General features: G+C 37.4%; 1 protein-coding gene across 3 annotated transcripts in view; it reads right to left on the reverse strand.

Annotated features, from left to right (window-relative positions):
* CAMK4 (calcium/calmodulin dependent protein kinase IV) overlaps positions 1-27,960 on the reverse strand; it is a 212,487-nt gene that overhangs the window by 57,343 nt on the left and 127,184 nt on the right. For all 3 annotated transcript variants that reach the window (XM_044780091.2, XM_014843070.3, XM_070517611.1), the window contains 3 exons: positions 27,583-27,645; positions 25,522-25,604; positions 10,942-11,014 (listed from right to left, as the gene is read on the reverse strand). In XM_044780091.2, the coding sequence (XP_044636026.1) occupies positions 10,942-11,014; positions 25,522-25,604; positions 27,583-27,645 (219 nt within the window). The remainder of the gene's footprint in view (positions 1-10,941; positions 11,015-25,521; positions 25,605-27,582; positions 27,646-27,960) is intronic.

The raw sequence follows: 27,960 nt of genomic DNA on the forward strand, positions 1-27,960 counted from the left end.
TTAAAGTTACAAAAGGAATCACTAGAAGAATTGATAATATAATTGCACACACAAGATCACTAAATAAAAACAAATAATAATATTTTCACGTAGATAAAAGAGCTATCAAACAAACAAATGTGAATTAAACTAACAATGGTGGATCAAACTAATATGTGTTAAAGAGCTATTAAACTAAGAAAATTACAAGAACAAAACAAAATAACTACAAAAGTATTTTAAGAGTAAATAGATGAGATTTTAAGTATATACATGTGTATATATATAGAGAGAGAGAGAGAGAGACAGTATGGTACAACTTCCTAAGAAAAGTATGAGAAGATATAACATCTTAGAATTTATGAAAAAATCCTTAGAAATTTGACTTCCTATAAAAAAATTATATGAGACAACATAAACAGAGCAAAACTAGGAGAAAACATTTACTCTATTATCTGTCTATCCATCCATCTGTCTATATGATATAGATTATATAAAGATATAAACAATAAAGATTAAAATTTAAATATATAAAGAGCTCCTGCATACCAGCAAGAGAAAAAAACATAAAAATCATTGAAAAAAAGAGCAAAGAACAGAAAAAAGTTAAAGAATATGATGACCAGTTCACACACGATTGAAAATGGTCTATAAACCCAAGTAATATTCATGATATCTTTAGTATTATAATTAGAAAATGTAAATCAAAACAACGAATTATTTTTACCACTTATATTAACCTTCTCCCCCCTAAACAGCTGATACTCTCCAGGACTGGTTAGATGGACATGTGGACAAAGAGGCAGACTCAAACTATTGGCAGGATTGTAGACTGGTAAATATTTGCAGTTTAGCAGCATCCATAAGAAATGCAAAACGAATATATTCTTTGTCTCATAGAAGCCACTTCTTGGGATGTATCTTAAAGAAATGTCTTCACTTGTGCATAAATATGCCTACAAAGATATTTATTGCAATATTATTTATAATTTTTAAAATTGGAAAAAAAGTAAATAACTTTCTAGGACCTAGATAAATAAATTATGGAACCCATAGTGTGAAAAACCATGTAGCAATTAAAAGAATGAAAAGGATCGATATGCACTAAAATGTGGTAGACAGAATTATGGACCCCAAGAAGACTCCATGCTCTAATCCCCAGGACCATGAACATGCCATATAACATGGCAAAAGGGACTGTGCAGACGTAGTTCGAGTTTCTAATCACTTTGTCCTTAAAATATAGAGATTATCCTGGATTATCCATAGCACAGTGAGGCCCAAGACCTTAGGGAATTTGTATTCTAGTTTCAAACAAGAGTTCACAATTCCAGGGATTAGAGTTTCTCATGTTGGAGGAACAGAAGGTCATTGGAGCGCCGTGAATGAAGTGGAGCGCCATGAATGCAGGCCCATGGAGAAAGAAAGAGGATCACAGGTTAGCAAGGAGCCTTTTCAGGCAGGACTCTGAGGGCCAGGCATAGAAGGTGAGTGTGATGGCAACACACTGAGGGGTTAAGTGGGGAAATGCTGTGATATGATATATGGTTTATCTTATAAATCAAGAAGGATCCCAAATGTCCGAAGTCTTTCAACTATCACAAAGTAAATGTGGGGAAAACTGATAGCCTCAGAAATGCCAGTGCGATAATCTCCAACTTGCAGGTGTGCTGTATCAAATTTAGAGCTGAAAGGTATACTTCCAGTTCAACATATACTGCTACATAAAGAAAACAAAGGACGGTTAAATGTGACTCACTCTCACCTACATTCCGAGTTATATACGTAAACTACTCATTTTCTTGGTGGTCATCAATTGCCAGTACAATCATGCAACTTATAGTATCTTTTAAAACAGCTGGAATGTTCCATTAATAAAATCTGAGTTTTGACTGTTTTTAAGTGTCCAGAGCACAGATAAGTAGTTCTCTATTTAATCAACTAACTGCTTATAGCATAGCAGACAGATCCTTGATTTTCCAGCAAAATTTCATGGGTTGATGATATGTAGGGAAGTAGTTCCTTGAAAAAATAAGCAGAGCAGGTTCTGTAAACTTTAGGCAAAACAGATAATCTTGAGAAAATACTGAGGTCAGGAATCATGGAAGATTAATATTAAATATATGGCATGTAAAATGTATTAGAATTATACCATACTTCTTTCATGAGCTAAAAATAAAGAGAATATTAAAAAAAAAATAAAGAGAATATTGCACAAAGGCACCTTAAATTACATTTACAAAAGGCAGAATGATAAAGTGGGACCCTGGAATGAGGAAAGGTTTTCTTGTCCTAGGTCAAGAAAACATATTGAAATCTATAGTGGTTACTGAAATTTTTCTTTAAAGCAGGCAAAAAAGTTAACAAGAATTGTTAGTGTATGTAGCACTGAATACATTACAATGGTGTTTACATTTTGGATCTTTGGATGGTAATGATTCTCTGGAATTTATGAGGTAAAGAAAGGTGGAGAGAGAAGGAAGGAGAAAAAAAGAGAAGTTGAGTAAGAGAGAGGATGAAGAGACAGATTAAGGGGAAGGTTCCACTTAGATGCTTTGGAAATTCTGTGAAAGTGTTTTTTCCTTTGTAGCCACAATACCGAGGCCTCCTACTGGCATTTAGTGTATTGGGGTTAATGCTATGAACTGAATGTTTGTGTCCCACCAAAATTCATATGTTGGAGCCCTAATCCCCAACATGATGGCATTTGGAGGTGAAGGCTTTAGAGGTAATTAGATTTGGATAAGGTCATGAGAGTAGAACCCCCATCGTGGGATTAGTGCCCTTATAGGAGGATGAAGAGACTAGAGCTTGCCCTCTGCCTCATGTGAGGATACAGCAAGACGGCCGCCTGTAAATCAGGAACAGAGTCCTCACCAAGAATCTGACCACCGGTGGCACCCTGACCTGGGACTTCCAGCCTTCAGAACTGTGAGAAACAAATGTTTATTTACAGCTTTATTTATGTTTATTTACAGTTTATTACAGTACAGTTATTGTTACAGAATACCCAGTCTAAGGTATTATGTTACAGCAACTTGAACAGATTAAGACAGCCAGGGGTGCTAAATGCTTACAAAGAACTGCCCTGCCCAGTGAAACTAGTGCTCCCGCTGTCCCCGTTGAGAAACTCTGCATGTTAGTCAAAGCGAGTACGCTGGACTTTTGTGAGCATTCCCTATTCAGGAGCTACACACTTGAGAGCAGACTGAAGACAGTGACTAAAACAAGAAAACTGAGTTCACCTGCTATTTCCATGACTGGTGCAATGTACATAGGCTATGACCTTGGCTATGCCTATAGGTCAATTTGACATCTTCGTTGAATTCTATATTTCTCATTTATTGGGCAGACAAAATATTTTGTAAAATTTTGCACAATATGTTCCTGAATGATTTAATAATAACAAAACCAAAATTCCATGTTCAAGGAGTGAAGTTAACAGAATATTATAATGTTGCCTGAAAGCTCTCCTTCTGACCCAGAAATACAAAAATATTCTACCTGCCTGTTTCAGAGAATTGTTCATTTTTTTCAACACTACTACTGAGTTAGCTATTCCCAAAATAAAAATTTCTTTTTTTATGGGTCAAAGACATCAAAAGTAGTAGATTCACATTGCTCCATATAATACAAAATAGGACTTGATGCTCTCAAGACAGGGAATACTTCAGCTTTTGGGCAGACAGCTATTACCAGAGAGCAAGGAAATAAATTTCATCCTCCAATAAATAATTAATGAAAGAACAACATAGAGATGGTTGACTAGAATTTAACCTTAGTCCCTCTACCATCCTTGTAGAGAAGCACACATACAAAGAAACACTTTCAAATCACAATACTTTGATATTTCCCACACAATCATTCTTTCTTAAAAGAGGGTTGTTGTCAAAGGAATCTTTCCAGCTGAGAGTCCTTCCCTTGTGGCCTGTAGGCAGAGGCTGTTGCACATAAACTATATTGATGTAAAGAAGAGACTGTCCCTCCTAGAAAGCCCATTGTGAGTGGTAGAATTTTTTCCTAAGTTTTTCCTGAATTTTAGCTTTTAAGAGCATTCAATGTCAGAGGAACAGAATACATATATGCACAATACAGTGTCACAGGAAAAAAAAAATAGGCCAAATTACCAATTAGAGTAAGGTTTGTTTAAAATAAAAAAGTTATTGCGATAATATGATAATATCCTTCCTCTCATGGCCTACATACGCCTGCTTCAGACAACACTTTTAAAAGTAATTAGAACTTGTTACCTTACTTAAAACCGTATCCCCTTATAGGTTGAATCCCCATCTTTTTTCTTTCTCTTTATACACATTAATCTTTGTAGGTCATCTATAGAAAGAGAGACAATGCATGTCCTTCCTGACCTCATAAGGACACTGTGAGTACTTATCTATTATTACATTTCGTTTCCTTTTTTGTGTGCTTTTCTTTCATACTGCCACCAGTAACTAGACAACATTTTCCACTGTTACTTAAGGTTATCCAGCTCTCTTCTCCAAAGTCAATGATTCTGTGAATCTCATGCCCTAATCAACTGAAACCTGAGAACAGCTGTGAATGAATTTCTAAAGACCATAATCCAATGATATCAAACAAGAATCAGGTCACATCTACTTTGTAACCTCATGTCCATGACACTTCAACGGGGTTTTTGCAATAGTAAACGCACTTATCTCAATCCTGAGGTGTTTCCTTCCGAGAAAGATAATTTAGATGTTATTTTTTATCCTCTTTTTCTGGTTAAATCCTTTGAGGCAGGGATTGTGCCTCATGTTCCCTTTCTGCAGCTCCCCTCAGGACCTAAAACATACGCTGTGCATAGTGAACACAGTCATCCTGATCTAGAGGCTTTGGTTGGTCTCTTAAAATATTTGTTATTTTTGCATTTGCTGTTTTATCCATCATCAGTTCTCAACTGGAGGAGAGGGGAAAAAAAAGTATAAGAGAAAAAAAATGGAAGCAGGAATGGAAGACAAAGAGGTCACGAGAATGGAAGACAATGAGACTGGGTGGAAGAGAAGGGACTAAAACTTCAGTGGGCAGAGAGGAGAGGAGAAGAGAATGTAGCGTTAAGTATCAAGGGTCAGAAAGGTTGAGGAGATACTCTTACTAATCCTTCAAGTCCTGTTATCTGCATGTTGCCTGCTCTGGGTTATTTTCATAATCTCCAAGTCTTCGCATATGTAACATTCATAAATATCGATAGTGAAGGTGCAAGGGAATTCTGGGCTTAATTGGTTAGTGCATTTCATTCACAGAATCACAAACCATGTCCTTTCAGATGCTTTTCATTTCTTGATTGAGTATTTTCATAGCCTCTTAACTGGCCTGACTACTTTTGGACTTCATGCTGCCATCAGGGTGACGGTCCTGACGCAAAAGTTCCTCAGAGTCTCCTCTTCTGAAGAATCACATGAACCTCTTCTGCAAGTTACATAATCCCTTCAGGCCAGGCTCCCTGTCTTTCTCTCATGCCCCAGTTCTCACCATGTGTACTTTACTTTCTAGCAACATCCAAAGACCAGCAGTTCATGTCTTTGAACCTTTAGTCTATTATGTTCCATAGAAATTTGTGGGAGGAAAGGAGTATTCCTGGAATTTCCTTTCTTTCATACTGGCTGCCTATTAAACTAATTTTCTTGCAAAATCCAACTCAGGTATAACTTCCTCTGGCAAGATTTTTCTGACTCAGTTTCTCCCTAGATACACCAAACAGCTTTCACCCTCTCTGATGCCTTTGAATCTGCAAAACTCATCAGTCGGTGCACATACATCATGTTCTAGCCATGTGCTTGTGTCTATTTGCCCTATAAATTGGTGAGCTTCTTGATCTCTGTATCCAAGATTGTGGCACATAACAGAGAATCAGTTACTGGTTGAACTGCATTGTTGACATTATCCAACATTTACAAAACACTGAAGCAACAAAAGTCATCTAGAATGTAATCATTGAGATGATATTTTGTGTACAATAATTAGAAAATTCCTAGATATATGCTCCACAATTTATTTTGATTCTCTGGGGAATCAAAAGAGAGAAGGTCACTTAGGATTTGACAAACTTTTGATATCATTATTATCATGTCAATAAGGATGTACAGAAGTATTTAATGAGAAAGATACCCCCCTTCCAGGAATTATTTTTAGATCTCCACTTTCCTAGTATTGAACTATAATTTTCAGAATGTGGATTATTTTTTATTCCAAAATTTTTTCTGATAAGATATCTATACTCTGAGCCACTAGTCTACTTTATTCTATGTTTATAAGTCAAAATATTAGAATATTAATAGAACTATTTGTTATTTCTTCTCTTGTAACTTGATCTCTCAATTCTTAGTAAGAATATATAACCACTTTTACTTTTTAAGGGTAAAATTATCATTATAGTGTTTCAATGCTTTGAACTTTGCATTAAAATCCATCCTCCAGAGATCAGTGTTTAAATGCAAGTAGCAAAAGACAAAATCGCCCAAGAAAGAAATGCAAATACCATGGGAACTGAAAAACTCAAAACAAACAACAAAACCCCCCACATTTTCTGTTCTAGCCTCTTATTACTTAATTGAACTCTCAGAATCTTTTTATTGACAGTAACTGGACCCAAGCAGTAACAATATTCAGAAAAACAAAGAACAAGTGTCAGAAGCAAGCTTATTGTTAATAACCTTAAACCTCATTGTTCCTTGAAATCATACTTAATCCTAATGTATTATTATGTGGGTGTGTGTTTCAAATTCAGTTTTTAGAAATTTTTATCTAGGAGTATGCCCTTTGTGCTATGTTTAGACAGATGGAAAATTATACAACTTGCTCTGACCACACAATCATGATTAGCATATACCCAAAGTTTTATTCAAGGAGAAGTTCAGTATCTTATCACTTTAAGTAACCAGACATAGAATTTAAAGTGGCAGAAATATTGAGAAACTTACTATCCTCTATGAGATGTCAAGTAGGAGGAGAGTTTAATGTTGTTTACTTTTTCCTCCGCCTTCTTTTACAGTTCTGTTTCTCTTCATAATTACAAGATGGCAAAAGCAGTTCCTAGCATCACTTGCAGACTCCACTATGCCTGCAAAAAAGAGAAACGACCTCTCCTCCCTTCTGTCTCCTTTTTTTAAATTTTTTTTGAGGAAGATTAGCCCTGAGCTAACATCTGCTGCCAATCCTCCTCTTTTTGCTGAGGAAGACTGGCCCTGAGCTAACATCCATGCCCATCTTCCTTTACTTTATATGTGGGATGCCTGCCACAGCATGGCTTGTCAAGCAGTGCCATGTCTGCACCCGTGATCTGAACCGGCGAACCCTGGGCCGCCAAAGCGGAACATGCGAACTTAACTGCTGTGCCACCAGGCCGGCCCCGGTCTTCCTTTATTAGGAGAAGTTTTTGCTAGAACTCACAAGCAGACTGCCCATCAGAACTCATTGGTGAGCATCAGATCATATGCCCTTGCCTAGCTGCAAAGGAGGCTGGGAAAAGAAGTTCTGGCATTTTCCATCTTTATAAAGGCAGATTGGTTCTGTCAACAAAGAATAAGAGGTCTGGTGAAAGATAGGTTAAATGTGTCAAATAATGTAAAGTTGAATAATGCATATATTTCTCATTAAACCTAAAAATGTTATCAAGCATAGTACTCTGTACTAAATATAGAAAATAATTTATTTTAGTGCTGTTGCACTTGTCTTGCTTTCATTGACCTCTAGAACCATTTCATGCACATTAGTAAAGACTATGAGCATTTTAGAGAACTCTATGAATAGAAACAGAAACTTTGAGAATTTACTTTTGATTTTGAATAACTTCTTATACCATTTATTAAACTATTGTCTCTCAACTTTAAACCCAACCTTCTGTAGTCCACTTTGTGAAGCTGGAATGTGAATTACCACACTTTTCCTTCTTCTGTGGGCTACCTGTTTGGCTCTGCCATTAGAAGGCACTAGGGAGTGAGCAGAAGGCTGGAAGAGGATGAAAGGACTTGCTCCATCTTATTTCTCTCTGAGTCTGCCTTTCTGCTTGTTATTTTCATGCACCCTAGAAACACTTTTTCACCCTGCAGTGGTAGATCATTCTGGTAGCAGCAGCTGATTCCAGTTTGCAGTTTTTCCAGTGCTCACAGAACTAATCCCAGTGTGCCTCTTCAGTGACACCAGCACAGTTGGCTGGAACATCATCCTTAAAGGTCTGAGTGCCAGCTTCACGGGCAAGTCCTCTAAGCTCAGAGACGAGACACCAGCCCAGCCAGTGAGGCTTCATCACAGTTTATGGGGCACCTCCTTTAAACTTCTAAATTTCAATCATCTCAACCAGTTGGTTGTGTTTCTCCAGCCCAAGGGGAGGCTGCTTCCCGACGGGGAAGAGATGGGAAAAAGAGGGGGATAGTGATTTTTTGGAAAAAGAGGAACTCAGGATATCAATGGTGACAAGGAAAGAACTGAAGGTGGTAGCAACAGTAACAGATGTCAGAGGAGATGGAATATTCCCTGGTTATCTTTATAAGGAAATGGAAAAGGAAGGCTTTAAGTTTTGGCACTGTGTTTTATAACAGATGATGACAAACTGACCCCTCCAGAATCGTCAGATTGACCTAGACCACTTAACTTGGGCTACTTGGGCCTAACTGGAATTCATTTCAAGAAGACAGACTACTCACGAAGTCTTAAGGATCTTAAGGTCTTAAGCCCTCAAAGACTGACTGAATGAATTCACACCCAAAGGGGGAAACATCTTTCAAATTCACTTTAAAAGCTTTCAAAAATGCTACTTAAAACTAGAAGGCAGGAGAAGCAAGATTACAGTCAGACAAATTCTGTGAAATATTTGGGGCAAGAGTTGGGATAAAGTGGGCAGGAAGGGAAGGACTGCAACATTTGTTACCTAAGGGGTATAATTATACCTGCAACGTATTTCCCAAGAACTTTTCACTCTTTCAGTTTTCTGCTTCTGCGCATCCAAAAACCAGCTTAGATATAGTCTTATAAGTGTGTGATCCAGAGGAAATGTGAGACGTATCACTGATTCCCTCAAGTTCCCAACAACTGTCCTATGTTTTATAGCTATCTATAGCTATGTAGTTGACAATAAACTACTTCATAAATGTCAGCCATTTCTCACAAGTTTTACATTGCTTGCTTTCTACCTGTGAAATACTTAGAGAAATGACTTTAATTTTTTCTAAGTTAGTTGTAACAAGCAGAGAAAATTTGATTTTTAAAAAATTTCTTTCAAAGAATGTTTGACTTATGTGGTAACCTACTTCCTAAACCGGAGATTCGTGAAGTTTGGTGAGTAGGTAAAATAAATTTTTTATTTTAAATTTAGGATCAGCAGTAGACTAATCAATCCGTCTTTGTGGACCTGGAATGCAGCTCTAGGAACTCTAGTCCCTCTGTTCTACGTGGGGCACCCCTATCTGGAGCATCCCTGTTGGGGGCCTTTTTATTCCTTAATTGGTATAACTCCTATAAGTGGAAAATTCTGATGCTGAAAGCATCCATTTCTCATTCATTGAATGAGAATAGAGTTCTCTCAGTCAGCTATCTGCGGTATCACTAAACTGAAGCATGCCCACTGTGATAAGCCAAAAGAATCAAGAGCTGACCTAAAAGGATGGAGGAAAGAAAGAATGTATTGAAGAAGGTGAGTTTGGAATGACAGGAAAAAAATTAAATGATAGTAAGAGAGCAGAAAAGAATCTCATGAATTGAAGCAAGTTATATAGCTTTGTTTCATATGGAATAACAGCAACAAAATGAGAGTAAGCATGTTTCAGTAAATGTGTCCTCATCTAGGAAGACGAATACGGAAGAGTGGCTATTTCGCTTATTTTGACAAATGTTTATTTATTTATTCAGTAAATATTTATTGAGTACCTAGTATTGTCAGTTGTTTTTGATTTTAGTATTTAGCTAAGGAGTAGATATGTATATACAGATTTACAACACCTAATACATCTTTAAATGAATATACTGAGTCTGAAGTTGCTTATCCTCTTTCCCCTCTGTTTTGAACATTGCTATGATTTCCTTCCGTCCTCTCCTTCCTTCCTTTCTGTTTTGGTTGTGGGTAAAACTCATAGGACATAAGCTGTGTCACTGTGGCTGATTTCTCAAAATATTGAATAACGATTTTAGTTAGACTACTGACTCCGAATAATAGAATATATCCTAACTCTGAGCATGTTTTATGTATTTGTCTTTAACTGATCCTGATAAATATCTCCCCTTGGGCCCCATCCTGTTTGCTCAGAGAATAATTTGTTCTGGCTTTTATTCAATAAATGAATCACCAAAGTGTCCCAGCATGTATTAGAAACCATTAAATACGTGGGAAGGTTTTCACCAGTGGAGTCTGTTTTATCTATTTAGCCAAATATTTCCTTATTCACGCAATCCAAAGAAGCTGCTCAAAATTATATTTTTTGGTAAATATCTGTGCATGTTTCTGTCATTAACTTATAAAGCTTCATTCCAGTTTAAAATATTAGGTTATATCTCTTCCTTTAAAAAATAAAATTGTCAGAATTTTTCCTTCTAATTCACTCATTTCTTATCTTAAAAGAAAAATCAATTACTCTTTGTGGTTCCAAGGTCTATACTTATCACATTCAACCTTCCTCCACTTCCGTATCAAACAATGAAAACAACAAAGAAACAGACTCAAGAAATGCAAAGAAAGAGAAAAGAACAACTGTAGGCACTAAAGCTTGATTTGATATCATAATGACAGAATGGAAATTACTTTAACAAACTTTGGCTTTACATAGGAGGACTGCATCTTTCGGATTTGGGTAGTCAATAGGAAATACAAATTTATTCAACATATTTTCTAATAAATATTTCATACTGTTTTGAGGTCAACTTTACGGCTTATCACAGATGCACACTTCTTAAATGACGGTTCTGTAAAAGGAAGAGACTACCAAAGGTCACATGCTGCTATCACTTCATACTTACAGCGACTGCCTCCAGGATTTGTTTAACAGCATCTGCAGCATCTCGTTCACTATAATATCCTTTTTCCACAATCCTAAAAAGAAACCATGAAAAGCTTCTCAGACACGCACATTCAGTTGAATGGATGTTAAAAGTGGTTAATTGAATTAACATGAAAGAAGATGTATCTAAACAATTACAACAGACTACCATAACACCAGGGGAAGGATTTCCATAGATTTGCACTCTAGAAATCTTTGGGTTTATGTAGGAAAATGCAAATCACTTGTTTTGCCCAGGCTTGAACTGTCTATCCTATTTGAGGACAAAAATTTCTTTGTTTTTAAACTTTGTATTGCAAGTCATTTTAAACATATACCCAGTACACAATATACCATGAACCATCCCATGTAACTGTCACACAGCTTCAACAATTATTAATTCATGGCCAATGTTATTTTATCTATCCAATTAGTTATTCTTCCTCATTATTTTGAAGTAAATATCAGACATCATATAATTTAATTCGTAAATAAAGAGGTATCTCTAAAAGATAAAGGATCATTTTTTTTTTTTTAAGATTTTATTTTTTCCTTTTTCTCCCCAAAGCCCCCCTGGTACATAGTTGTATATTCTTCGTTGTGGGTCCTTCTAGTTGTGGCATGTGGGACGCTGCCTCAGCGTGGTCTGATGAGCAGTGCCATGTCCGCGCCCAGGATTCGAACCAACGAAACACTGGGCCGCCTGCAGCGGAGCGCGCGAACTTAACCACTCGGCCACGGGGCCAGCCCCAAGATAAAGGATCTTTTAAAAATCATAACTACAATGCCTTTCTGGTGGATATAAATTATAATTTCTTAATATTATCAAATATGCAATGCTTCAAATTTCCGATTGTCTCAGACATGTTAAAATTTATTTGTTTGTTTATTTGAATCAATATCCAGATAAGGTCCAAACAATTTGATTGGTTGATATGTGTCTTATTCTCCTTTTACTTGTAGCTCCTCTCCCCTCACCCCCATCCAACTGATTTTCTTTTCCAAATAAATGACTTGCTCTTTTTGCATGGATGTGGGTGAAGAATTATTCTTTAAGTTAAAGTCTTTTCTTTTTTACTTTCAGGAATGTTTTCCTGAATCAGAATGCTTTATATTTATTTTCTTCCATTGCTTTGGTTTTCTTCTTTGGGGAGTGCAATTATACACATATAAGAATTTTTCTACTTTTGATTTACATCTTTCTTTCTTCTAGGCTTCTCTTAATTTTAGTTTATTTTGCAATATTAAGTTACAGTTTCATCAATTTTGTGGGCATATACTCCTGACGTGCTTTCACTGCCTAAAGGATCCTTATTCTGTGCTCTCCTAATTATTTGTATTGGAATTAACTGAGACACCTCTCTGTTGCTGCTTATTTTTAAGTCAGATTCGTTTTCTCCACCTTTTGACAGATTGGTCAAGATATCTTTTCCAGTTTCACGGCACTTGACTTTCTGATTATTTTCATGAAGCATTCAAAAATATGACCTCATGCTTTCTGAGATCTCCTCTCCTCCATCTGGAACTTTATTTCCTTGCCTCTAGCATCTCTACTCCGATTATTGGAGTCTCTTCCCAGCAGCTTCTCCTAAATATGGGGCTTTTTCCTGAAGGGGCTTCAGATATTAGTTTCAGGAGTTCTCAGGGCCTTTACTACATTGTTCTCTTCACACCTTACTGTGGGTGCAGCCCTTGCGCTTCTCAGAAATTTGGATGCAAAAAGCCCTCACAATTTCAGTTCCTCCTCTTGTCCTGGCCCATCCTGCTTCCCAATGATTTGGAGATTGGAGTGTTCTCCTGTTCTCAGGTCATCACATGTCCCCTTGCTTCCTTTGCTTCCTCTTGCTTAGATGCTAATACCACATGGCTCTGGCAATTGTCCTAAGATTGTCCTCGTTTACTTGTATTTTAGGCTTCACGGGGATACCTTGTCATCTGGTTTAGTTATAGATATTGTCTGTGAGGTTTTGGCTTTTCTGCCCTGGTTTCTCTGTCTGCTCTTATGGGGATATTTGGGAAGACTGAAAAACTACCTTGCTGCTGTTTCTATCTTCCCAGAATTTCAGGAGAAAACACATTTTTGATAGCACTGTAGATTACCAATTTGAAGAAGATGTTTTCAGCTGATAAAAAGTTTGTGTTAAAGACCTGTTTGAAAAACGTCAATTCAAAACACGAAAGAGACAAAACTTCAACAATTTCTGTAATTTTGCGCTGAAATTTTTCTTAGGCTGTTAATATCTCAACTAGCACAGTTATTTTTCAGAAAGTATCTTTCTTTTTTTATAAATGTTGTGGGAAGAAGGTGTAAGTTCTCAAAGTAGTTTGTGTTAAAAGTTGAATTTAAAATCTAGAAAATTTTCCAAAACAGAGGATGGAGGGTGAGGAAAAGCAGAACAGAACAGATATGACAAAAATAAAAAGACATATTACAAGAAGATACTTCAATGATCATAATTATCAAAATTCATAAAAACTGCATTACTGCAAAAATTTCAATTATTTTATTTTGTCCATTCACTCATTTAGAAGATTATCAAAAAAATACAAACTCATCATCTTTTTAAAAGACAAAAGATGAAATATCCATTCTCACCTTTTTATTTATTGGATACCTGTTATGTAACAGGGTTTAATAAATTGTGAAAATAGATTACAATGTTCAGAGGATGACTATTAATTGGTTCTTGAAAATCAATTTTCATATATTTCCTTACAAGAATACAAATTTTTCCAATTCATGATTAAGTTGCATAGCCTACTTACTAAAAATTTAATTGAAGTAATTTCTTGAATTATACTCTCTGAACATTTAAAAATAAGTACAAGAGAAGGAGAAAAGAAGGACTCTTGTGTCAAAGTAAACTGAGAAGTTTGGCTACCATTACATCATCCTCTGCATTTTGCTCTACATGTGGATTTTGTGGTACATCCATCAGTCAACACAAATATGTAATTAGTGTCTCCTCTGTGCGCTGCACCTATAGCCTCAGCAGCTTGACTTTCTTCAATTCTGTTAAAGGAAGGGAGTTGTTACAAAGATGATGGAAAAGAATGGCTCATAGTCAACTTTCCTTCCACTTCCCATTCTCCCCAGAAGAGGATAAAATCAACTATCTCCTGGCCCGCAAAAAACAGTGTGGATTTTCCTCAAAGTCACTCACCAAGGCTAGAGCTTTACCACAATTGCTTTGTGGTACTCTTCCATGGGGTGGTACTCATAGCTTAGTCTCTGCAAGTAGTACTCCTTGGGGTTTTACAGACCTAGCCAGCACAACCATGCGCAGCATCCCTGATGAGAAACCTTCCTTGTCTGTTAAATACATGTTAGTTCTTAGGGCATCCCCACCTCTTAGAGAGGCAGTTCTTCACCAACTAGAATTTCCTTTCTATATTTTAGTTTATTATGAGGTCTCAAGCTTTGGCCTAAATATGGTGTTTATGTATTTTCATTTGGGTATAATTTAGGGTTAATTGTGTTCAGAATATGTCCTTATATGAAGGTCCAGGGACTGGCTGAAGAGTGAATCTTCTTAGGAGCTGTTTTCAGGTAGAATGAAGGGAAGAGGAGTAGGTGTAAGAAGAACAGTTAATGGAGATTTCACTAATTTTCCACGATATATGTTAAATTACTGAAATATTCGATCTAGTTAATGGAGAGGATGCATTCTAACAGATATATCCATTTATTCAGTAAATATTATGGAATGACTACTATGTGCTGGGCACTGAGTAGTGTACCAGACGTGGCTTTGTACTCATGAGGTTTCCCTTGGTATAAGTAGATAGGTAAGAGTCAACACAGTATGCTAAGTGCTGTGACAGAGGTATTAGAGAATGGCCTGAGAGCTCCTAGAAACGACAGGTAATCTATTTTGGAGGCTGTGCAGGGTAGGAAAAAGATTCCAGAGGTAGCTGTGTCTCAGCTCGGCCCTGAAGGGTGTATAGAAGTTTTCTAGCTACAGCGAGGGTAGGAGCTGAGGGTAGCATTGGTGTTGGGGAGGAGCATGGGATCAGAGAGGATGAAGACTGTTCTAAGAAAAAGGACCAAGACTACAGTAAGAATCAGAGTGTGAGGATGGGGTAGCGATATTTAACCAATATTTCTAACTATCTAATGTGAACCAGGTACTTCCTGGATAAATAAAGAATAAGATTTGGGTCCTGCACCAGATGAGACCACAGATTGTGGAGAAATTATTAACATCATCATAGATGTAATGCATGTTACAGTAAGGTTTGTACAGCCAAGGGATTTATTAAATCTGTTGTCAGAAACATCTCTAGAGTAGACATGTGGGGCAGGAGCACAAAATGCAGGCGCCTTCCCCACCTCATCTCAGTGTGAACTCTGCATGCCACAGTGTGACCCTACCATCAGAACTCAACGGCTTCTCTTCCAGGCTCCTTCTGCTAAAAGGAATTTTGTTCCCAGTTGATTTGTTCATCAGAGTGTCATGTCACAGAGTTAAGTTTCTGGAACTTAGACATTCACTTTAAATATTTTATAAGTTGAACTACCATTCAGGCCATCTGTGGCTGACTAGAAAGATCAATAGCAGTGAACTTCTCAAGTTGCAAATGCAGGTTTGTTGAACTAAGATTGCAAGTGAAGATATTAGTGACCAAGCAAAGGAAAATGAAATCCTGCAATCTTTTTCTCTCCATTTAGGTAGCATGACTACAGTAGACGTGTTTGGCCAATGCCTTCTTTGGGATATTGTGGCAAAATTCTCACAAGATTGTTGCTTTGATCACCCACAGAGCCTAGCTCCAAGCCTTGTTCATAGTAGGCAGCCAATGAATATTTGTAGAATCAAGACTAATTGCCAAGAGAATGGATGCCAGAAAAATTTCAGACTGGGGACATCTGGACCACTCCTTTGCCTGTGTTCCTTATCATGGGAAACAAAAGCACTGGACTGAGAAGTGGTCCTCATCCCAAGTACACTGGCCATGGATCCAGAGGGAGAGCAGTCATGTAGATGCTTCCCAAAGCAGAATGCAATAGGTGGAAAGGTTATTGCTGGCCTTAGGAATAAACTCAGCGTCACATAGTTTCTAGATATTATTATAATAACATGAATCTTTTTAGAAACTCATTTTCAACAAACTCAAAGCGATTTAAATTCAGCAAAATACAGTATTTGTTTCATGAAGCAGTACATAACAATTCCTACATAAAATTTAGCTGAAATTTCAAAAACATTGCCAATGAAATTGAACCATGTGTAAACAAGCAAGAGCTTATAGCTTTATACAAAATATACTGATGGCTTCAATTTTTAAAAGCAATGAACTATTCAATCATTGTAGGAGTTTAGAGCTATAAAAATAGGAGGATAATTGCAGTTGATATTTTTGTTTTTTATATTTAAACATACTTATTGCTATATTTCTCTTCAGATTTAACAAACTAATTTTTCATGCTTTTCATGTTTCATAAAATAATAAAGCAGTTAAGATGATACTAGCATCTTAAGATCATTTTCAAAGGCCCAGGGTCATGTAGTTTGTCACTATGCCACACAATTTCCCTCGTTCCGTGATGGGCTGGGCTAGAAGACTCAGTGCTAAAAACAAAATCTCTCCTAGGATTTTAATCACAACATTGACCCAAAAGGCTGCCCTGGGATCCCAGTTCCCACAGGTCCCTCAGTGGCTGAGGGGCCTAGCCGACATCTGGCAATCTGGGAAGGAAGCACAATAGGGCGTGTTTCTCTAGGTTCCCAGGATCCAATTCTCTGGCCTCAACAGGCCCTCTTACTCCGAACCATGCCTTATACTTCCACCATTTGCTGTGTTAGCCCAGAGGCTCCTCTTCCCCACAGTTGAGACTGTTTTTCTTCTCATCATTTTAAAATTGGACGATGAGAAAACACAGGCATTGCCTATTTCTCTCCCACGGCTCTGCTTTAAAATATGACTTTTTTGCATGTGCTTCCGTCACCTTAATTGCCACAAATTGAATTGTGCACATCTCCAGCCTGGCAGTTAGCACGGGCAATGCAGCTGAAGAGCTCTAATCTGATCAAATCCTGAGGCTCTCAGACTTCCTGGCACATGGATGAGCAGCCCTGTCTCCCCATCAAGGACAGCTTTTTCTTAAATGGAGTTGTTATTAGACGGCTGTAGGTTTATACGAGAAAGACGTTGGTCTGATAAGAGTGTGGACTGAAGGATTGAATGACATAGGATAAAACCCCCGAATAATATGAGAAACCAAGTCTTAAGGGCTGCCCTTGTAATAATGCTCTTACATACAAAAGTATATTAAAATGAATTCCACTGTACCCTGTAAAACCCGCCACTCCTTTATAAGCTTCATTCACTGCTTTTTCTCATTTCATTGAGGGCATCTTGGTCTGTATTGATGCTTTTTCTAAGAACTCTCTCAAAGAGTGTTAAATCCATAAGCTTAAAAAAGATAGTTTCAAAGGTACTACTAGCACATGTTAAATTTGAAAGCTAGGGAGAGAGTGAGGGAATTGTGGATCAATGTGGTGCTGGCCAGGGAGTTGACAGTGTAGGAGAAGGGAGGCCAAATCAAATTGCAGACCTAGGAATGGGCCTAAGGGACTCCTAGTGCAATTCCCTCATACTATCAATGAAAAGCCTGACCCAAAGATGTTACATAAATTGCCCAAGGGCACAGTGCTTATTCAATCATTCATTTGACAAGTACCTAGCAACTGCTTGCTTCCTGTCTAGAACAGCTTCTAAAACGGAGACTAAGATGCTCACATCTAGCCCGCCAGTGTGCTCTGCTTTTGGACATCACTTTCCTCTACCCTTTACCTGCTAACTTCCAATTTCTCACTTAAGATGGAGCTCAAAAGATTCCATTCCTCCCTGAAGCCATTTCTGACTTAAAAATCCCCTTATTTTGTGCCCAATGTACCGTGTTTATGTCCCAATTATAGCATTTATCATCCCCCCATAAATTCTTACAGACAAATTTGTGGCCGACCTCTAGCAAATGTAAAATATCTTATGATATGTCTTTTGTGTACGGATTCTTATCTTTATTTTCTTTTTAGTCCCTTGTCTGCATTTATTTTATTTTTTTATCTTGTGATATTGTAGGTGTCTCTATAAGCCCTAATACACTTTTTTTTGGAGGTGATGGTAGTATTAAAAAATAATATGAGGTTCCATATTACATTTTTACTTTCTGTCTTCTAGACCCAGAGCACCTTGAGGATGAAGACAATGTACTCTGGTTAACATGGTGGTGAGAAGGGACTAAAGTGGTGGTGAAGCTAGAATGGTAGAGTGAGGCCAGACTGTAAGTGGGTTTGTTTGCCATGTTTAAAATTATTGACGTGAACCAAAAGTAGAGAGTTGCTTTCTGGGCTGACCTGATCAAATCTGTGCTTTAAACAGATGGAGGGAAGAGAGTGAAACAAATGCCAGTTAGGAGTCTACTGCAATGGAGAAGAGAATGTGAAGGATCAAAATGGCAGCAGCAATGGGAAGGGGGAGACAGAATGGATTTTGGAGCTGCTCAGAGAAAGAATTACGGGAGGGAGAAGTGAGAGGAAGAGGGAGAAATCAATGCTGACTAGCTTAATTGGTAAAGTCAGTTCACAGAGGTAGGGAGGGGAAGCAAGATTGAGTGTTGAGGGAAGAATGCTGAGTTCATTTGAGGACTATCGATTTAGAAGTGCCTGTGGGACTTGTAAGTGAAAATGTCTAGCAAATTGTTGAAAATGCCATTTTCATCTCTGCTGAGACAGCAGTCATCAATGTGGCTGAAGCCCAAGGAGAGTGTCCAATTCACTTACAGAGAATGTAAGAAGAACTTTAGGAAAGGTGGACGTTTAAGGAATGGAAAGAGGAAGAAGAACTCAGGAAAGAGATCAAGAAGGAGAAAATAAAAAAGCAGGATAAAAACCAAGGGAAAAAGAGATGCTGTCAAAAACTGCATGAAAGATATGGAGAGGTTTAGCCAACAAAATAAAATACCACCAGACTCCAAATCTGGCCTCAGCAGAGCCTCAGTGCTCCTCACAAGTGCTGATTCTCGCCCTTGTGTGTTCTCACATTCCCACTTTCCAACTTCACCACTTCTTTCCTCAAGACCCTACTCCATTCTCTCCCACCCATGGTTAGGAGGTAAATTTCTCTTCTACAGCAATACTGTAAAAATAGAGCCCATCAAGTCTGAATTACTTAAACCTCTTACACTTTCCCTTCCCCCAACACACTCCCATTCCCAGCCGCAGGCAACCACAGCTTTGCTTTCTGTCTCTATAGATTTGCTTCTTCTGGAAATTCCATGTAAATGGAGTCATACAATCTGTATTCTTTCCTGTCTGTTTTTTTTACTTAATATGATGATTTTGAGCTTTATCTATGTTGTGGTGTTTATCAAAGGAACGTTTCTTTTCACTGATGAGTGATATTCCGTTGTACACTTTGTTCATTCATTTACTAGTTCATGGATATTTATGTTATTTTCTCTCTTGTAACGTACTCCACTCTATGTGAAAGTATCTATCTGGGCCTGCTGTGCTGCCCCCGTGGAATCTGAAGGGCAAGGGGAAATGAAACAAACTTGCTGATCCCCATGATGCTTGTTGAGCCATGAGTAGTAAAGTCCTTTGTCTCTGACCTGAGGCTTGTATATCTTTTTCCGACATCCATGAAAAGTGTAATAGCCTAACGTATTAGTTTGGAAATAGGGTAGAATCATGTTCCATCCCCCATAATTAAGTCCTCCAACTTTGTTCTTCTTTTTCAAAATTGTTTTGACTACTCTAAGTCCTTTGATCCTTCTGTGTCTTGACTGGTTCTGCTTCTTAGAAAGAGAGCAACTTTTTCTATCTTAAACACTTTTAACTGACTCTAGATCTTATTCCCTCTGTGTCTTCTGCAGGATGTTGTTCAAAATATAAGTTCCTCTCACGCAGATCTCTCCTGTTTCTCCATCTTGTGGGCTCCTTCCCAAAAGCAAATTAATGCGTTCCCAGGGTGCCAGCTTAAAGTAATAAACAAGCATCTATCTATCCTGTGTCCTCTTCTATTGTCTCATCTGTATCTTTCCTTTTATAGCCAAGCTTCTAGAAAAAACAGACTATAAATCTAGTCCAAATCAAAGCACATGTTTTCTTCCCATAAAGCCAGATAAGGCTGCATCAAGAGAAGATATATTTAAAATATCCGTGGTTGAAAAACAACTATATACATATTAATGTTTAAGTTAAGCCAACACTCAATTGGAACAAAATGTTACATTACTAATTTGAGTTTTATTTTTAAGTATAAGAGTATTGCATTTGCCTACACAGCAGCAGCATGACATGGTAGAAAAATCACAGACTTTGGAATCTGACATCCTTGAGTCCAATCTCATTTAATTATTATTATTGTTGTTTTATTATTAGATCCAATATAAGCTGAGTGACCTAATGGTAGTTAATGGACCTCTCGGAGTCTTAGTTATCTGGTCTATAAAACGTATATAACAAGGCTTATCTTCTATGCGTGTTGTGTTGCTGTGAGAATTAAATGAGATCATGGTGAGTAAAATGCCCTACCACTGCCAGGATCCTAATAGGCACTCAAAAACGCCTATTATAGTGACTAATTATATTTTTTACACAATCAGATTTTATAGATCTTCACTTTAGACAATTACATTAATGACTAATTTTTGGCATAACAGTTTTCACAAATTCAGATGTGTTCTGAGTTTTGTTAACAAAAATACCAACCATGACACAGCTCTAGACTGAGTCATTAAAAACTCTAAGTTCTATTTCTGGGATATTTCTCTAATGACAATGTCCTAAAAATTCCATTTATTTCCACCAAGGGTAAGAGACCTGAAAATGTTGAAGTAGAGATGACTATTAGGACTGATACACTCTTACTTTGTCAGGTAATTAATAGGCTAAATGCAAAGCCCTCAAACATAGCCTCTACTTCTCTTGCATATTGATGACTTGTTGTAGTTTACAAAAAGACTATTTTCAGTTTTTGGAAAATGAGAAATAAAAAAAATAGTTCAGGGGCCAGCCTGGTGGTGCAGCGGTTAAGTTCATGAGTTCCACCTCAGCAGCCTGGCTAGGCCCAGATCTCAGGTGCGGACCTAGCACTGCTCGTCAAGCCATGCTGTGGTGGTGTCCCCCACAAAAAAAACAGAGGAAGACGGGCACAGATGTTAGCTCAGGGACAATCTTCCCCATACACAAAAAAAACAAGAAAAAAATGTTCAGAGTCAGATAGATATGAGCTTCAAGCTTGACTATATGACTTATCAATTTCTTCAGTTTATGCTCTTGAAAAAACAGGGATAATAATACCTCAAAAACCGTGAAGTGTCATTAGTGGGTTAAATACACAGATGCCTTTGCATATATACAACCAATAAATCATGGACTCTCCACAATACATCATGGATTATCTCTAAACCAAATGAACAACTGTTTATTTTCTTGGAAATTATGTGAAAGAGATGGACTATATTTAATAAGAAAGACGGTATATGAAGAGGAAAGAACTGGACCAGCAGACAGTCCAGCTGCCTAATTTGTGAAGATCATTTACTTGTACTCATTCTCAGTTTCCAAATCTGTGTAGTGGGGATAATGCTTTTCATCTTGCTTGCCCCAAAGGGTTGACATAAAAGAGGAAAACGCACTAGTGTCTGTGAAAGACCTTTTGAAACCATATGTATTGAATTTTTGCCCTCAGCCATGGTGAAGTAGACAAGCCTCCAGGTAACAACAATGAAAACAAGCCAGATAAAATATTTTTTAAAAATATATTTGAAGACATCAGAGAGTTACCAAGGAAGTGAAGGCTTCAGGAGCCAAGATCCAGGAGAGAAGAAAAACTCAACAAAGCAAACCTAGCATCTGATGCCCTTGCTTTCCCTTTGTAGGCATTTCCTGATCCCACATCAGCAGCTGACAGGCTGAGAAGCTGAACAAAGCTCTGGCCACCTCACAGGGTGGCGGGAACAGACGTTGGCATTTAGGGTCTGTCAAGGAAGAGGACCCTGGCAAAATCCCCTGGCTTAAACTAGGACCTTTAAAGAGCAAAACCCTATGACGAAGAGTAGAAAAGAAACAAACCAGACCTCAGGAGGCCCCGCTTTGAATCAGCCCTATACCTGAGTGAATTAAAGTCATCTGTTCCTTTCCTCGACTATCTGCTGCAGCAAAAGAAAATCTGTTCTTTTGGAAGGCAAAAATACTTAAAACCTCAAATTCTAAAACCTTTTATACATAATGTTTGGCATTTGAACAAGCATCATCAGGCAAGCCAAAACACAAGAAGAACACAGAAAAAACAAGAAAATTTAAAAATCCACAAGACATTCTGATACTGGAGTTAGACAAAAAGCCAAAAAAAATTTTAAATCTAATTAGAAGAACATAAGGATACTGCTGAATTAGTTGCCTTAAAATACAGTGATTTGCTGGGAAAAAAACCTTGAAAATTTACTCTTAAAGCAAACAACCTTACACCTTGTCCATTTAAAAAGTTCAATGAATTTTTTAAGAGTTGTGACTAGATTGAGAAGGATGGAGCAGAAAATTTCCAGTTTTCTTTTTCCCATGATGTCATAATTTTGCATAGCTATTTTTTGGGATTTTCTTGGATATAAAAAACACTGACTTTATTCCAAAATTTTAATCAATTGTCCTATGCAATTTATTATTTATATTCTACATGAAAGAGCAGATTCCACTTGGATTTTTACTATGTTTATTTTTTTAGAAGCACCATAAAATAGATCTTTAGCTAATAAAATACAACCATTTTGACTTTAATGGACTAACATGATTATCCTTCCATTAATTGCTCCATTAGTTCATTCATTAGATACTATTAGAGTCATCATTAGACCAGGAATGAATTTTTATCATCACAATTAAGTAAATTTGGTTTTGACCTAAGTACAGGAAAAAGAGACCATATTATGATTTTTAACTCTCAAGAAAGAAAGCAATACATGGATAACAATGTAGGATATATTTCAGCTTGATACAATTTTAAAGATAACTGTAGAATCAAGTAACTTAATGGAAAAAACAAATTCATCTCAGATATGGTGATGATGTGGACAACAGCATTCAGGGAGAAAAAAAGTCTATCATCTATGACCACTAAGAGTTTATAGAGTGGTTGAGTGCTTTACTGGCTATCTGCCATTCTTTAGATGTCTCCTGTTAAATGTGAATATTTCATCTATTTATCTCTGTAAGTGAAATTTATCAACAGCATTTAGTTTTTCATTTGTATCTAGAGCTGAACTAACTCTATCTCTTCAAAATCAACTAGACTACAAGATTAGAGAACCAAAATTCTTTAATGAAAGAAACGTTGGGAAAGACGGAAGAAAAGAGACTCTATTCCAAAATAATGCAAACAAATAGAGGTAGGTAGGGAAATAGGAAGTGCTATTGGTAGATGACAGGTTTAGTGTGACATCCTTGTCCTGAAATTATTTACAATTAAAGAACATGAGATTTCTCCATGATAGACCATAATTTGCAGAGTAATATATAAGTTCTCCTTAGAGAGATCTCATGGCTCCAAGGCCAGCAGGATCCAACTATAAATAGACTCTATTAATGTACCTAAAGAAGAACATGTTCATGAAAGAGTCAGCTAAAGAAGAGTTGAAAAAGGAGTCATTACTGGCAAATGCTGGCAACATTCAAACAAGCTAGTCCAGAAGGGTCTTGACTACGCAGACGGAAACATGATGGTTTTAGAACAAGACAGTCCTCATAGTGGATCAGTGTCTCAGCTTCCTGACCAGCACAGAACCGCTTCAAATTTGTTCTGAGGTTCAGAGAAGTTGGGCAAATCACCCTAGGTTAGTTATTTGTCCTTAAGCCAGGATTTAGAACCATGAGTCTGACTATCAGCCAACTGCCACAAGAAGTATATGCCTTTAAGCTTCTAACGCTTACTTCTCTCAGTGGAATCATTTATTTGAAAAGAATGAACATAGTTTAAATGTTATAATTTTAAAATTTAAATTCTGAAGTTTCTAAGGAAACTTGAACATATATACAAACAAAATTGATATTATCTGTTGAAGTTACATATGTAGCTCCAATCAAGCTGGGCCATTTTGCGCCTTCCTATTTGAAAATCCAAATCTGCACTGGGTAATACTAAACGTGGACAGAGCCTTTAAAAATCAATATGAACGCTTGTGGAAGCTCTTGAAGAGGCAGCAAATTTAACTGCGTGGAGTTAGGGTGGGAAGAAAGGGGAGGAGGTTCCTCTCCCAACACATTCTAAACCTACCTGCTTCAGATATCTTTCTCCTCAGAGTCCATTCGTTGTCCTGGTTGCTCATTCATTCAGCAAATAGTTTTTGAGAATTTACTGTGTTCCAGGCACTCAGGCTATATTAACAGTTCTCTCAATCTCTCTTCTGTCTTCTGCCTGCAGCCCACTTCTCTTTTAACACATTCTTTAACCAATAAGACCTTTATATCAGTGCATAGCTTCTTAGCATTTCTAATATATGCCTACTCAGACTCTGTCTTCTTCCAATTCCATTCTTTTTTGATTACCCTGATGAGCACAGCAAAAAGCCCCCAAGAGCCCATAGGGAAAACAGAATTCTCCTGAGAAGACAGGGAAGGTGGGAAAGCCATGGAAACGTAAAGCTTGTGTCTCTTGTATAGTTTGCCTATGTTATGCTCTACCAGATTTCCAGCCATACTCCCTGCCATCCTCAAAACCTCTGCCTTGAGTGATGAACATGTGAACAGACAACTAAAATTGGCTATAATTGGATATAACAGAATATGTTTTACTCTGCAACTTGGAACTCTTTACATGGCCTAATAGACAAAGTAGGCCTAAAAGTAATCATTTGAAGAGTTTTGATTTTTGTGAGCTTTCAGATCATAAAAAACAATAGCATGATAGGGGGCATCCCAGTGGCATAGTGGTTAAGTTCATGTGCTCCACTTCAGTGGCCTGGGGTTCATGGGTTTGAATCCCAGGCATGGACCTACACACCGCTCATCAAGCCATGCTGTGGCAGCATCCCACACACAAAAGTAGAGGAAGATTGGCACAGGTGTTACCTCAGTGACAATCTTCCTTAAGCAAAAAGAGGAAGATTGGCAACACATATTAGCTCAGGGCCAAGCTTACTCACAAAAAAAAAAAAAAAAAAAAAAAAAAAGAATACTATTATAATACATGTGTAACTTTCCATAACTTTCACCACATATTTTCTCATAAAATATTCTAATAAATCTTACTATTTAGTTTAGATTTAGTATGACTTTAGAAATTCTATTTTTTATTGGGGAGTAAATGTTTGCAAAAGAAATAGATGTTAGTGTCTCTCTCCTTATATTCACTAAGCATCCCAAATTTTTATCTACGCACATCTTATCAAATATCACTCTCCTTCCATTCTACACTCCTCTTAAGATTCATTTTGGTAGAATCCATCAACTGGTGCGATATGTCATTATGAAAAACTTCAGGAGAAATTTCCCTTTGATTCTTTTTTGGTGAGTAGAAGCAAAACTTTGCTGTGATTAGATTTCCAGAACCAACTCACCTGTCGAACAGCTCTCCTCCTGTGACGAGTTCTAGGACCAGACTGATTTCTGTAGGAGTTTCAAATATCTCTTTAAGTTTTATCTGGGGAAAGAGATGAAAAAAAAAATCACCAATTCCTTATTTTCACCTTTCTAGGAAATACTTAAAACTATGGCTAAAACAACACTCTCTGTAATAGTAAGATGTTGGATCACTGTTAATAGAGGTTCTTCATTCTAGTAGCAGGCAGCCATTTGTCATTCTCCTATTATTTTTATGTTACCTCATTTCTTTAAAGATCCTTTTGAGTTTTATGTTGTTCCTTTTGACAGTTGAAAGATACTTGCCTTAGAAACACTTCCTAAATTTTGCCAAAACATTCCAATTTCTGAATTGCTCCAGAATTAAAGAAAAAGAAACGCAAACAAATAAAACTTCCTATGCTATTTGAAAGCTTCGTGGTTGCTAAAGACACAAATGTCTCTTTCTCCTGGGAAAGAACTTGACATTAGGTGTCTGAGGTAGAATGGGACCTGGTTAAAGTCTGTCTGTGTGGAAATGATATCCCTCAACAGCTAAAAAGTTGCTGGTGGGTGAAGGGACCCTCAGACACATAGTGGTGACAGTGATTTGACTGACCATAACAGGGTTTTCATCATATTCAGATAGTCCATCCAATTTTGGATATTTCCCTCAATACACATGCAAGAATCTAGTGACGAGGACTGATCCACCTTTGAGGAAAATTCCACATTGACTTCTCCTTGAAATAAAAAAGATGGATAATATAAAAGTGGTGATTGTATGTGGCAAATTTTGTTAACTGCTTACCCAAAGCCCTTCTCCCCCTACCTTATCACAAACAGACCTCTGATTTTGCTTAGGGAAGCGATGTGCCTAGCCTCAAATTATGGATCATGATTGGGCTCAGCCACTTATGATAATCCTGTTCCCCAATTTCCCAGTCTCTGTGCAGTTAAGGGTGATCCTGTGACCAGCTTTGGCCAATAAAATCTGAAGAGAATTTTGCAGCTGGAAATTCTGGAAAAGCTTTTACTCTTCTCATCAGACTCTGCTGATAAGGCATTTCCACTTTTTTCTGTCTTAAATATAGACCTAAAGATTTGTGAAGACCGTGGAGCAGCCATTTTAGGACCATGAGGGAAAAGCAGGAGGGTGAAAACCAGTGGACTGAGGATGGCAGAACCAATGGATAGAGGGCATCTGGGTCCTGGATGGCTTCACTGAGGAGCTGAACAAATGCTAGCAACTGTCTGCTTTCTGATTTCTTATAAGGAAAATATTTTTTTAGACCACCATATTCAAGTCTTTGTTATTTATAGCTGAATGCATTGCTAACTCATATACTAAGTTTTACGCCCTTTGCCTAGAACCCATGCATTGCAGGTCATCCTCCTGGCTACCACAACTTTCTCAGAGACATGAGTATTTTCTTTAAGAAGTTGGCTCAATTCATAAAAACAAGTTATGGCCTGGAAAATGATTTTGTTCTTTTCACTTCATTGGCTCAAGAAAGCTTTTCACCAGACCTTTCTCTCAGTGCCTTTGTCTGGACATAGCCTAGAGCAGGGCTTCTAAAGATACTTTATTTTCCCCACTCAAGTACACCATTTATTTGAATCTTCACATTGTTTCTGAAGCACATACTCTCTCAAAGGAGACTGGAATGACTTTGGAAAGCAATGCATTTTCTTCACAAGCTTTTTCAGCAATGGTATATATTAATAAGAAAGGCACATAAAAAGAAAAGGCCAGTGTTTTATAAGAGGGAAACAAAACTCTCCAATTTTCAGTTGTCCTTTTATGCATGAAAATAAAGACAGTATATATTGCCAATCTGTCCATTTTGAAACTCTTTCAAAGGGCATAATTTTTAAGATTTATTCAGCTAAATGATTGAAAAATGTGATCAGATGAGGAAGACTAGAGCTAAGCCACAGTGGCCACTTAACGGTGGTGGGAGAATTCCCTGCTCTTTATCAGTATGTACAGTACAGAACAAGGATCTCATTCTGTAACTCTGGAGATTATTTGAAACAGTAGGTTAAAAACCACTTACAATGTTTGGATGTGAGAGGCGAAGAAGAACTCCTATCTCAGTTCTTACGATTTTTTTGTCCACCTAAAAGGCAAAATGAAAGAGAGAAACTGAAAGAAACTCCCACCTTAGTAATATCTCCATTGTAGCAGAGAATCAGAAACGGCAATAACCACCTGGGTGAATCAGGTCATTGGCAGAGGTTAATTCCTAAGGTTTTTTTCTTGTGTTTCCTTCCTCCCTTTTTCCTCCCAGCTCCATGTCTTCTCTCTCAGCTTCAGAAACAAAGCAGAACTAGTTACATATATGGGTCACAACTTGTCAACCCCTTGCATGGCCCCTTTCCTATCAAAAGTCATTGCTGTCATTGTTGTCACCACTAAGGCACAAGTTCCTCTC

The sequence above is a fragment of the Equus asinus genome, chromosome 9, assembly GCF_041296235.1.
Source record: "Equus asinus isolate D_3611 breed Donkey chromosome 9, EquAss-T2T_v2, whole genome shotgun sequence".
Classification (NCBI taxonomy): Eukaryota; Metazoa; Chordata; class Mammalia; order Perissodactyla; family Equidae; genus Equus; species Equus asinus.